General features: G+C 31.9%; 2 protein-coding genes across 2 annotated transcripts; one reads left to right on the top strand and one right to left on the bottom strand.

Moving 5' to 3' along the window:
- Positions 1-4,804: 4,804 nt before the first annotated feature.
- On the top strand, positions 4,805-8,910 carry LOC120266473. The gene is made up of 9 exons (XM_039274104.1): positions 4,805-5,143; positions 6,718-6,918; positions 7,009-7,111; positions 7,194-7,273; positions 7,352-7,429; positions 7,793-7,884; positions 8,044-8,155; positions 8,244-8,369; positions 8,620-8,910. The coding sequence occupies exons 1-9, from the start codon at positions 4,892-4,894 to the stop codon at positions 8,740-8,742; spliced, it is 1,167 nt and encodes a 388-aa protein (XP_039130038.1). The 5' UTR covers positions 4,805-4,891; the 3' UTR covers positions 8,743-8,910.
- Positions 8,911-9,405: 495 nt separating this feature from the next.
- Positions 9,406-12,478, bottom strand: LOC120266401 (transcription factor bHLH35). The gene is made up of 5 exons (XM_039274023.1): positions 12,269-12,478; positions 11,950-12,115; positions 11,565-11,828; positions 11,274-11,444; positions 9,406-9,782 (listed from the first exon to the last, which is right to left on the bottom strand). Exons 1-5 carry the CDS (start codon positions 12,340-12,342, stop codon positions 9,693-9,695), a joined length of 765 nt encoding a protein of 254 aa, XP_039129957.1. The 5' UTR covers positions 12,343-12,478; the 3' UTR covers positions 9,406-9,692.
- Between the last annotated feature and the right edge of the window lie 1,035 nt (positions 12,479-13,513).

Genomic DNA, 13,513 nt, shown 5'->3' with positions numbered 1-13,513 from the left:
AAATTTTGTGTTTGGTTGAATGTAATTGGAATTACTATATTATAAGATTTTATGTTTATTTGAAAGGATTTGTAAATCTGGAATTGAAAAAAACACGTGTATATATATATATGTGTGTGTGTATATACATGTATATGCGTATATGTATGTGTATGTATATGCATATATGCATATATACAAACACATACATATACATATTTAAAAATATCTATGTACGTTTATACATGTATGTGTGTGTGTATATCTATATATATGCATATATATATACATGTATATGAGTATATGTATATGTGTGTATTTGCATATATACATATATATACATAGATGTATATGAGTATATGTATATTTGTGTATAGATGCATATATATACATACATGTATATGTGTTTATATGTATATATGCATATGTATATGTATGTTATACATATGTAAAATACCTATGTATGTTTATATAAATATATAAATGTCTGTATATTTATGTGTACAACTATATGTATGTGTGTATAATACATATGTGTATGCATATATGTATATATTTCTGTATATGTATATATGTATGCCTATGTGTATGTGTGTATGTATATAATTTTGTGTATGTATGTGTGTATATATATGCATATACATTATATGTGTGTGCATATGTATATACATGTATATATACATCATCTAAGGATTTTCAACTCTCGGGATTTTGACTTACGTCCAAATACATCCATTGGAGTAATTGGTTTTATCTTTGTATTTTAAAATCCCTCAAACCAAACAAAAAATTTTTTGGATGTGGGATTTGAAGTTACATTGTAATTTCAAATACATCAAAACAAATACTACCTAAAAGAAAATGAGAAGTTCTTATCTTTGCTAAAATTTCTCTAATGATAGCCAAAGCCACGTGTTATCCTTTTTTTTTTCCCAAGATGAACGGCCATAGAAAGGTAGGATGTACTATTTTATGTAAGTAAAAAAAAATTTAAAATTATTTTAACTCAGAGTAAAATGCTAAAATTGTTTTTAAAAGGGAAAATTGCTTGTATACTCCTGCAAAATTATGAAATTACTTAAATACCCCTATAAAAATACTATTTACTTGCATACCCTCATAAAACTAACTTTTTTACTTATATATCCTTGTCGTTAGTCACCGTCAGGGTTTATGAAATTAACCATAGTTTCCACTTAACCCAATTTAATAAAATTACCCAATTACCCTTAACATCATCCAACCTAAGCCATTTGAGAAAAATTCCCAAACTTCTCAATCACTCAACCGCCATCTTTTGAGATTTCCTTCTCATCAATCCCTTTAAGTCATGCCATCTCACTCGTTGGCTATTTCAAGTCGGCATTAGAGATGTCTACGCCATCCCCGGAGGTTTCAACCTAACACTACTGGACCATCTCAACGCCGACTACGTACGCAGGACGCCGTGGCATCTGCACATGTGTCATTACCTTCACGGTCAGAGGTCTCAGCGTGATCAACACAATCACCGGAGCTTACTTGAAGAATCTCCCAATCGTGTTCATCGTCTGCGGGCTAAACACCAACGACTACTGTACTAATCGGATCCTCTGCCACACTATCGGATTACTAGATTTTTCTTAGGAGATCTGATGTTTTCAGGCAATGACTTGTTACCAGGTATGGATCCCGTCATCCCCACTTTGTTCTCTTTTGTTTGTGTTATTTGGTAGCGATGTGAACACTGTCGGTGTAGAGTGCAGGCCGTTGTGAATCATTTGGAAGATGCACATGAGGTGATAGATGGTGCATGTGATATCAACTGCGTTGAAGGAGAGCAAGCTGGTTTATATTGGTATTAGCTGTAATCTTGCTGGGATTCCACATCCAACTTTAAGCAAAGAACCCCTGCCATTCTTGTCTCCAAAGTGAGTGTTCTGTTTTTTTTTAATTATTATTTTTAAAATTCTTAATCTTGTTGAGATGATTTATTATGTTCGTAAATGATGCGTTTTTTTAATCATGTCCTTGAAATAATTATTATTGATATTATTTTGACAAATGCAAAGATGATTTATTATGTTTCTCTTGTTAATTTTTTATTGTGCAAGAAAGCTGTTGAATGGCCATTCTCTGATTGCTCTTGCTTTTCATCCTCAATGTTAGAATAGGTTTTATTGAATGGCCATTCTCTTATTGAAATAGAGAAAGCCACACAAGAAGCAAAGATGATTAATTTTCTTTCCTTAGTTATGATCATTGAATGACCAATTATTGATGTACTAAGGAGAACAATAAATAGGAGAAATTCTCCACTTGACACATAGAAAGCAGTACAAAAAACAAAGATGGTTAAATTTCTATTAAAAGTGAATTCTTGAGAATGATCTGATTACAACATAGATTTTTTGTATTTGTGTGACTTATGGGCAACATAAACAGACAAGTGCTTTAATTTGTTGACTTATGGGCTTTAATTGATGAAACTTGTTGACTTATGTAACCAGTGTAAAGGTGGACTCATTAACTATGTATATTTCTCATTAATGGTGGGCTTTAAATTTGACATGTGAAAAGGTGGGCTTTAATTTTATAGTTTATTTTCATTAACAATATCATGCAAACATATGTAACTGATAGTTGATGTTGCAGGTTTTATAGAACTGGTTTTACTCAATCTTTCTGGTGCCTAAATTATAAACATTGGATCAAATTATTTCTGATGTAAGTTAAATTAATAATTAATTAAATTTGAAAGCACCTATCTCAAGGAGACCAGCTGATATGCCTAGGAAAAATAGGATTAAAGGTTTTGGTGAAGTCAAGAAAGATAGGCACAAATGCAAAAGTGTGGATCATTTGGTCATCATGCAAAAAAAATGTAAAGAGCTAGAGAAAGAAAGTTATCTTTCAATGCAATCTGTGGCTTCATCATCTAGTGTTCAACAAGCCTACAGGTAAGCAATGAATATTTAGTTAGGGGCTTCAATACATTCATATCATATTCATTTTTAGCAAAAGAAATATTTTATTTAGGGGAAGATCAAGATCAAAGGGAGGATACCATGTTTATGTGCCACCAACAGTAAAAAAAAAAAAAAGTGGGAGGCCTAGGAAAATTAGAAGGGAGGATGAAAACCAATGAGTTGGATGCTCTACAATTGATACTTAAACATGTATATCTTCATTTTCTCATTTTTTGTTAGTTATTGATTATGAGTTTCATTCTTTCTTTATATTGTCTTTCCTATAATGATTTCATTTATTTTTAAATTCTAATTGCAAATTCATCTCCATTTTTCAGGTTGATATTGAGAATAGAGTTTGAGGTTGTTATTTGTGTTATTTGGAGATTGTTGTTTTTTATAAGTTTAATGTGTTTTTGCATTAATGAATATATGTATTATTTTAGTTGATGTTAAAAAATTTGGTGTTGGATGTAATTTGTTTTAAAGAATTTTATGGGGAACTTGTTTATTAAAAAAATTTGATGTCCTTTAAAGAACTTGATGGTAAAAAACTTGATATTGGATGGATGTTCAAAAAAAATTATTGGACTTCTTTCTTATAAATTTTATATGTGATTATATTTTGAGTATGTGTATGAAATTATTTGTTATATATTGTTACATATAGTAATTTTTACCTATTTTTAGGTCGTCTTCGTAAAAAATATGTGATAATGTAAAATTTTTTAGAGATGTTTGTAAAAATTTTAAAAATATGAATTTACTCAAAAATTCATAATTTTTAATAATTTTTAAAAATAATTAAAGTGTATATAAAAAAATTACATTGGTTATCTATGATTTAAATAATTTAAAGTCTATAAAATATAATAAAAAAATTTAATGGATATATTAACAAACCCATAATGGTCATTTATTGAATAAAACGAGTAATCTCTACAAAATAAGAAAAAAAAATTAAAAGGGTATATAAGCAAACCCATTTTGGTAATTTACCCTTATTCCATCTATTGATTTAACACTATTAAGAGTCAAAAAATGTTGTAAAAAGGGGATCAGACCGGCCAGTTCAATCGGAAACCGCCCAGTAAACTAGTCCGGTTAGGCACACAAAAAACCAAATAATCAAACTGGCCGGTTCAATCGATGAACCGGTGAATTAGTTGGACCGGACCGGTTTTTAAATTTAAACTCGTTTCAAAAAAAAATAAAAAACAAGATATTATATACTTGTATTTTATTTTATTTCTCATTTTTAATTGTTGTTTCTGTTGATGTTGTATACTTATATTTTATTTAATTATTTATTTTTGAATATTTGTTGTATGGTTATATCTTTGAATATTTGTACTTTGAAAAATTCAACTTTATGTAGAGTGTAACCTTATAAAGACAATATAACTTTGAAATATGCAATTTTGTATATTTTTTTAATTTTTAATTAATTTTTACTTATTTTTAAATCTTCAAAATTTTATTTATATGAAAAATATTAAACCCGGTTGAACCGGTCAGTTCAACCAGTTCAACCGGTTGGACTGTGAACCGATTGTCTAATCGGGTCGACAACAGGTCCGGTTTTTAAAACATTGGAGTCAACTTAACTACAGGATATATAAACAAATATAATTGATTAGTAGGGATATATAAGTAAATATTATTTATGAGGGTATTTAGAAAAATTTATTATTTTACAGGGGTATACATGTAAAAATTCTTTTTTAAAAATATACTGATCAAATAAAATTAGAAAGAGATGAATGTCAATTAATTTTTGAAAAGTCAAGACATTTCACTATTTTTGGAGGTGATGCACTGATGCCAGATAAATTAAAAAAGAAAAAATAAAAATAAATAAAACCTCTTTAAACAACTTAAAGCCTAAATTCTCTGTGATTATTGGGAAACTTTGCAAGTAAGCCCTCCAAACCCTAAAAAATCTCATCTCCTACCTCGCTCCCATGGAAACTCTCTCGAGCTCCATCGTGTCTTCGCGGTGGGCTGAGCCATCGCTTATCCGGCACTCGGCGATCTCTGTTCGGTGGAAAGCTTCGACTTCTCGATTCGGTTGCTTCAAAGCCTATCAGAATTTCGAACCGTGCTCTTTGAGGAAGAACATGGTTCGGGACCTAGGGGCGCTCGCTCATGAAGTCTCAGGTGATGGTGGGACGGAGGAAGGTGCAGCTTCCAATGAGGCTTTGTTTCTCTTTGAGGTAATCTTTAAATTTTCCTGAAAGATGTATTCTTTGATTGTTGATTAATTTATATTTTATTTAAAAGCGAGTTTTTAAATTTGTTTATGATGCGTGAAGTCTATTCGGTTGAAGAGAGATGCAGAGGTTTCATTTTCTGAAATTGATGGTTAGGAATAGGGAAAAGAGGATATTTTGATTGTTTGAATGATTGGGTTTGAGGTGTAAGAGTGGGAATAAATCGATGCCTTATTTTGTGAAAGAAAGTTGAGGCTTTTCTTCATGCAAGAACGAGGCAACGAGGGAAATTTTTTATAATCATGTCATTTATTTCTCCGTGTTGTTCAATTTGATGTGATTTGGGAGAGAAACATCAGATATCAGGTCCTGTACACTTGACAATTGCAGTGGAAATCTGGTCAATGGTGCAGATGGGAAAAACAATAAAGAGAGAGGTCTGCCCCTTTAAGGTTTTGTAGTAACTCGCTCTGGGCTGGTTTAGAGCCCATGGCTCGCCCCTTTAAGGTTTTGCAGTAAGTCGCTCTGGGCTGGTTTAGAGCCCATGGCTCCTAAAAAATCTGTGGGTGAGTGATCTAAAAAAAACAATAAAGGAGATGATCAAAAACTTGTAAGGTTCATGGAGAAGTTCAGATAATTATGGAGATTTGCCATTTGGATTTTGGAATTATTTTTAGTACATGCTTAAATTTCTGAATAATATGGAGGCTCTGTTCAAATTAGAGAATTTTTCATCATAAGTTTTGATGAGGGATATACTACACACCCTTTTCTATGTCAATTCTAGTGGTGGTAGTTTCATCAGGTATTATTATCTTTATTTTATCCTGCCATGTTATCAAGAAGCTTTTGTTAGCTGTTTTTCTTATCTAGCAAGTAGTACCAAATGTTTCTTATCAGGTTGAAATGATAGTGCATATAGATATTAGTTTCAAGCAACACAAGCATTGATTTTTCTGTGTGGTGAATAGTCTAGTGATTCACACTTACAATGCATTTTGAGTGCATCATGATGATTCAAATTTCCATTTGGTTTATTGTGTGACTACCGTTGTAGGTTGATTTACACATACTGATTTATTGTGGAAAGTGGAACGGCTTTTTTTATTATCTTGCTGTTTGCATAGTGTCACTGATTTTGTATCTTAAACTTTTCTTGCAAAAACTGCAATTACGCTAGTACCCTGTGCCCTACCTGATTTTGTTATAGTTTCTGTCAACTCTACAACAATGCAAAGCAAATTTAGTTTCTTTTCCATATTTTGTTCTCTTGTAGATTAAAAGTGCCATTGAAGGCCCTTCTGTTTATCTTGTTGTTTGCGTATTGTCATTACTTTTCTGTGTACACGGTTCTTGAAAACTGAAATTATGTTAATATCTTCTTCAAACCTGTTTTTATTATATGTGAAAACTGTAAGAATGCTCAGCAGATCTAGTATCTTTTCCAGATTTTTCATGTGTTGGCAAAAAATGCCATCTCTGTTATCCGTATACTTAATTTCCTTGATCTAAAATTGCATGAATCGAACCAATTTGGTGTGAGAATTTTCTGACACTATTCTCTTATATTTTTGAAGAGTAATACAAGTGACAACAGTAACCATGGAAGGGGCATCACGGAAAAACCAGAGTTGGTAACACCAGGTGATAGTGTCAGTGGGGTAGCTGGATCCAAACCTGGGCTTTTCAGAACACCTATCTCGGGCGGTGTACACAGTGCAACCTCTGCTCATGATTTACCTCCACCAGCTTTGGCTGTTCGCAATCTTATGGAGCAAGTAAGGTTATATTGTTATATGATACTCAATTTACCCAACATGGATTTTCTTGTTTATCATTTTTCTCACTGTTTGTGATTCGAAATGAAGGCCCGATTTGCACATTTGTGCACTGTAATGTCTCGGATGCATCATAGGCGCGCTTTTTACCCTTTCGGTTCATTAGTGGACTTTGCACCTGATCCCCTTGGCCGTGAGTGGCATACCTTTTATCTTAATGCATGCAAGCTATCTCTCTGCTGGTTCATTTTGGTTTGTCCAATTGCCACTTGCAGATCCAATCTTTTCATTGTCACCGTTGGCAATTCATACACGTAATCTATTAGCTGATCCAAGATGTACACTGGTTGTACAGGTTTGTTCATTTTTTCTTTATACATTAGCATGTGTTGCCTTTCTGTGTTGCTTTGGTGAGAGCTTGTGTCGATTATAGATTCCTGGTTGGAGTGGACTTTCAAATGCGCGTGTGACAATATTTGGTGATGTTATCCCACTTCCAGCTGATCAACAGGTTTGTGGCAATATTCTTTTTCTATCTATTTTCTCTACTCAATAAGGATTAAAAATCCTCACATATTGTGCGTTTCAGGAGTGCATTTTTATTATTGTATGAAACATATACTGATACACATCTTTGTGTACACAATGGTTATTTTATTTATTTAATTTTGAACACTACTTCAACTTTCTCCGACTGTTCGAGAGACTACTGGCTTCCTACTTGAAAACACGTTTGTGTACCATTTATTTAGATTCAGTAGCCTTTTGACCAACCTTCTTTCTTAATTTTTTGAGTTATAATGAAGTTTATTTGATTTTAATGATGATCTTGCATATGTGCCCTTTGAACATTAATATTGTGTACCAACTTCAGGAATGGGCTCATCAGCAATTCATGGCAAAACACCAACAATGGGCATCTCAACAGTGGGGAAACTTTCACTACTTCAGGATGCAGACTATAAGGTCTGTGCACAACTTTATTTTCTTCGTTTCCTTTATGTTTGTCTTTTGCTATCTAATGGGCTATATTAAGGAAAATGAAAAGATGCAAGCCAGTTACTGTGATGCTTGTTTGGTTTAATTCAATCTGACTTCAATGATCCCTTTTCTGATGTTAATCAGTGATATATATTTTATCGGAGGATTTGGCACTGTTGCATGGGTTGATGTCAAAGAATATGAATCCCTGCAGCCTGATAAGATTGCTGCCAATGGTGGAGAACAGAATTTGAAGGTGCGATACATTTTTGACTCAAATGAATAGACTTACTTTTAGTCTTTTATTCTGTGTGATGTAATCTATGCCTGCTGCACGCACCTAGGAACTCAATGCAATGTTCTCAAAACCACTTAGAAGTATATTGTCCACTGAGGGTGAGATAGACGATGCTGCTCTCATATCGATTGACAGCAAAGGCACTGACGTCAGGGTTCGGCAAGGGGCACAGGTATCTCCGCTTAAAAAAAATTTCACTTCCCTATTTATTGAATACATTGAACATACTGTCATCAATCCATATGTTTTATCAACTTTATTAGTTGTAATAGTTTTTTTTTGTCCTCTCATTGATTTCCAGTTATGCAATTGAAGTTTGCTGTCCGTCTAATAAAAATGACATGTTGATCACTCTATTAGAGATACTCGCAGAACCATTTACTTTACGCTTACAAATTGAGTATTTCTTTTGGTCTTTACAGTTCAACATTCAAAGGTTATCATTCAATGTGGACCATGGAGTGGAGACATTGGAGGAAGCTAAGAAAGCCCTTCGAGATGTCATTGACAAGGGTAGCAAACCAAGATTTAATACCAGAAGTTGAAATGGTATGCATCCATTTGATTTTCCTCGACAGCTTCACAAACCGGCCATTGAGAAGTGAACTATGGTGTACAGTCATCAGTGTCTGATTGTATTACTAGATATTTTTGTGAGAAATTTGATGTCTTCAATAAATAAGAATTTCGAATATTAAGTTTCTGAATGTTCAGTTTCGTTGTGAATATCATCGTTTTTTTCTGTCACGTGATGCTTGAGAAGATGATTGATCAGAAATATCTGAACCTGGACAATTGGAAATTAAACACATTCGCAGAAAATAACCCAGGAACAGAAACCAATTCGATCACGGAAATGTATGATAGATATTTTTGTGTCACTTGGTGAAGCAAGTAAGAAACTTTGGTTGCCATATGTTTTTCTGTCATAAATGCTCCAAAACTAGAGATTGTTCATCTGAAGTTTATCCTAAGTTTCCGAAATTTCTGAATCTTGATGTTCAGAAATTAGACCAAAAAAAAAAAAAAAAGATAAACAGAATTTTGGTGCCGAATTTCCTGAACATGTGAAATGTACCAAAAGTTGAAAATTGTTCATCATCAGTTTCTGAAATTTCTGAATCTTGACAATCAGAAACTAAACACACAAAATTAACCCAAAATTGCAGAAACAGTGCCCAGAACAAGAAGACAACATGTATACGAAATTGATCAAGAACAAAGAGCTTTATTGATTATTGATTAATTGGGGAATCACAAACATGAAACAGTGCCACACTAACTTTATTCTCCACCCAATTTTCCTTCTATTTTTCTTTTTCTTTTTTTTTTTCTTATATATCCAAATAAAGGATCTGATTCTTTTTCTACACATTGCTTTCTCTGAAACAAAAACAACAGCCTCTCTCTCCTTTTCAGGATGATAAACTGGAAAAACAGAGCAGCATGTTCAAACTAGAGAACAGAACCAATAAGGAAAAGGATAGCTTCTAACTTAGTAACTAATGGAGCTCACTGGAGCATCAAGCTCATTAATGGCGCTTTCTATCATGTCCTTCAACTGAACACTATCCATGTCCTCAGTCTGCAACCAAACATAACACTAAACTTAGCCATCAATCTTAAATAAATTGTAATAATAATAACATTAAAAAATTAGAATTAAAACCACTATGTTTTTTTTTTTTTTGGACAAGTGCACATGGAGGTCAGTGTCGGCACTGGAAGTGAATTATAAATCCGTTTTTATAACTAGGGATTGTTGGTATTATTAATGTTTTGAATCCGAACAATGAAAATCTGGCAATCAAACTTTATATGATATCTCCAAAACTGTTGGACCAACATTGAGAATTAACTCCTCAACTAAAAAAATAATTATTTTGTCTTTATGTCAAATTTTGTCTGATCATTTAATATAATAAGACATGTATGTGATTCGCCACTTCAGATATTGTATCAAGAAGTATGAAAATTTTTACAAAAATTTAAACAAGATCCAAAATCTCAAAACCTTATCCACTCTGGATTCCAAGGCAATGGCCATCCACATATTTGAAGAAAAAATTATCCCATTGGCTGATAAAGAAGTGTACCAATTGACAAAAACGTACTACTAGAGATATTATGGACCAGAGGACCACAAGTTAATTTTAAAAAAAAAAAATGTTTTAATAATAAATGTATTAAAAAAATACTAATAATGGCCACGCTTTTAAATGGAATAGCACTTTAAATAATGTGATAAGGACATGAAGTTAAGTGGGACATTTCAGTAATGGATTGATTTGTCAAACATTTTTGTCTTTAAGTTTGGGTGCCTTGTCTTATCACACTTGTTGGTTGAATGATATTATTACCTACTTTGAATAATAATAAACATAATCAGTAAAACTCTTTTTTTATTAATTTAATATCTTTTAATTTTAGGTAAACATGATTAAAATGTATTTTTAAACTAAAACTCACTTGTCATTTAGTAGTTGCTGCATGTGAAAAATGAGCTCAAAGAGTTGGTTTTGTTGGTGGGCAGGTTTAGCATAAAATAGTTGAGAAAAATAAAAGAATCACTCAAGTCATGTTTGTCTTTTTTTTTTTTTTTAAGTTTGAGATTGTTGAAAACATGGGGATAATTTAAGGAATGTAAGACAAAACTAAAAATAATAGACCAAATTGTGTTCTCTCTTTAGATGTCCAGCCAATTACTTTTTCTCACAGGTCAAACATCATGAATATGAGTGAAAAAATAAATTAAAAATTGAAGCTCATAATTGAATTTTTATCATTTTAATATTATAATTTTTATTTTTTAATAAATAAAATGCATAGAAGACAATGAGAGATGTGCACAAGTTTTTTAAATATAACACGTGCCCTAATTGTCCTACTTGACAAGAGAGTCGGCTCTTGATTTTTGTCCTCACGCAAAAGGCTAACACTTCGTAGCTAGTAGCTAATCCTACGACACTTGAAATGAATTGTAAAACTAAAAATTATTTCCTTATAATTTATGAAGAAGAAATCATGAACTTAAAAAAAAAAAAAAAGAATTAAGAGGAAAAAGAAGAAGAAGTACCTCAACAAAGAGGGAATGCAAAAGCCTGCCAGAAATGGAGGTGATATTGGCTGAGATGATGTTGAGATTAAGAGACTCAAATACTTTGCATAACTTGATCATAGTGTCTCTTTTCTTGTTGCAACTAATACTCACCACTAATGTCCTTTCTCCAAACTCACAAACTCTCAACTGCTCAAACAAATCAAACAAGAAATGATCAATTAATATTACAATAAACTCAGTGAAAGAATATTTAAAGGAAGAAATTAAAGAATTAAATGGAGTTAAAAAAAAAAAAAAAATTATTACATCAATGATTTCAATGGAAGGAGATGTAACAGGAGACCAAGAATGAGAAGAAGTTGGTGGACTCATTGAATTAGTTCTCTTCTTCTTAGTTTGAGGAACAAATGGATCAATAACACAATCCATCATTTCAGTAACACAAACTCTTTGTTCTTCTGCAGGTCTTCCACACTCTAACTCTGATATTTCACTTATTATCCTTCTTTCCTCTTCTTGAAGCTCTTGAATGTAATCAATGGCATCCTTGATAATTGAGGCTTTATCCATCTAAAACACATAATTAAAAACACTTTAACATTAATTTTTCTTCATTCATTTACTGCTATAAATACATACATGCATATATATATATATATATATATATATATATATATATATATATACATACTTTTGTTATTGTTGGGACCACACTTCTGAGAGAGTAAAGCCTTTCATTGAGTTTTCTTCTTCTGTTTCTCTCCATAACAATGTTCTTGGCTGCAGTGGAGGATGAGCCAGCTTCTTCTGGGGAGCTTGATTCTGAGTATCCTGATAACAGTTCTTCAAATCCCCAACTACATATGTTTACATGATTAACAAATTATCAAGAAGAACAACTCACACTCTTAATTAATTTGTTCATCAATACATACAACTTTGATTCATGAATGAAAGTAAAAAGAAATAGAGATAAGAAAGAAGCACATATGTATATATATATAGAATACCTATCAAGCTCTTCTTCTTCAAGGAACCTCTTGGTTTCCCAATAGAAGTTATACTCAGCCCCCATGTCAGCCATTAAGGGCAGTAGCTAAGCTAAACTAGTGTTGCTGAGTGAGTAGTGTTCAGTTTGTTGGTCCTTTTGTAGAAGAGGATTATATAGGATTTAAAGAGGATGATGATGATGATGTTGATGATGAGCTCACTTGGAAGGGCTGCTGCTGAGGTGTGGGACTACTTGTAATACAATGAACATGATTTTTAAATGAGAAAGGTACATATTTTTCTATCTATCCGCGTTGGAGGGCTGAAACATGTGCCACTATAAAAATTAAAAAAAAAAGGTACTTTTTGTTGCCTTTTTAATTGGTGTGTTTTTTTAGTATTAAAAAAAAGCCATGCAAAGTCTATGCCACCGTCCATTATTTCAAAGTCTTTCAATATAGATAAACAAGTTTATATATATATATATATAACAATTTCATGCTTTATATAATTTATTTTCATTCTTAATTAATTTGAATATAGTGATTGGTCGGGTAAATTTTTTAGTAGGACACTAAACTTTGACTTATTTTCACTTTGATCACCGAACTTTAATTTGTATCAATTTGGTCACTCAACTGTAATTTTATTTCAACCGGTAATAAATCAAGGATTTCAACCCCCAATTGATTACATGGTTGTTTAAATATAAGTTAGTCCTCCCATTAACACATTATTAAGTCTATTAGAGGTGTCCACATCATCGAAAAAGAGCCACATCATTCATTTAGAGGTTGAATTCTCTTGATTTACTACCAAGTGAAATGAAATTAAAATTGAGTGATCAAATTGATACAAATTGAAGTTCAGTGATCAAAGTGAAAATAAGTCAAAGTTTAGTGATTTACTAAAAAATTTACCCGTGATTGGTCCTTGAAGTTAGTATGAACTGGTTGACTCTAGTTTAATTTATACCGCTAGTTTTTTGGACGGTCTTCGCCTTACTTTCATATTATTTTACTTTATTTTTTTGTAATCGAATATTTTAATCATTATAGGTGATTAAAATTGGTTTATATATATGTATCTATTTTTTATTTTAATGTATTATAATTTATTTATTTTATGAGAACAAATTATATTTACTTATTATAGCTATCTTGATCAGGCTTAAAAAAATCAAATAACTTTTCGTTTGAATGTTGTTATTGAACATAAAAAATGAAAAATATGCATAATAATATTTTCACCATGGTAATTTTTCT

The sequence above is a fragment of the Dioscorea cayenensis genome, chromosome 8 (assembly GCF_009730915.1).
Source record: "Dioscorea cayenensis subsp. rotundata cultivar TDr96_F1 chromosome 8, TDr96_F1_v2_PseudoChromosome.rev07_lg8_w22 25.fasta, whole genome shotgun sequence".
NCBI lineage: Eukaryota > Viridiplantae > Streptophyta > Magnoliopsida > Dioscoreales > Dioscoreaceae > Dioscorea > Dioscorea cayenensis.
The sequence above is the reverse complement of the archived record's forward strand: the minus strand, read 5'-3'. Positions and strand labels throughout refer to the sequence as shown.

Coding starts and splice junctions, on each gene's coding strand:
- LOC120266473 (XM_039274104.1), top strand. CDS start 4,892: ATGGAAACTCTCTCGAGCTCCATCGTGTCTTCGCGGTGGGCTGAGCCA. Junction 7,112..7,193: donor TGCACCTGATCCCCTTGGCC/GTGAGTGGCATA, acceptor TGCCACTTGCAG/ATCCAATCTTTTCATTGTCA. Junction 8,156..8,243: donor GTGGAGAACAGAATTTGAAG/GTGCGATACATT, acceptor GCACGCACCTAG/GAACTCAATGCAATGTTCTC.
- LOC120266401 (XM_039274023.1), bottom strand. CDS start 12,342: ATGGCTGACATGGGGGCTGAGTATAACTTCTATTGGGAAACCAAGAGG. Junction 12,116..12,268: donor GAAGAAGAAGAGCTTGATAG/GTATTCTATATA, acceptor AAACATATGTAG/TTGGGGATTTGAAGAACTGT. Junction 11,829..11,949: donor TGGTCCCAACAATAACAAAA/GTATGTATATAT, acceptor TATGTGTTTTAG/ATGGATAAAGCCTCAATTAT.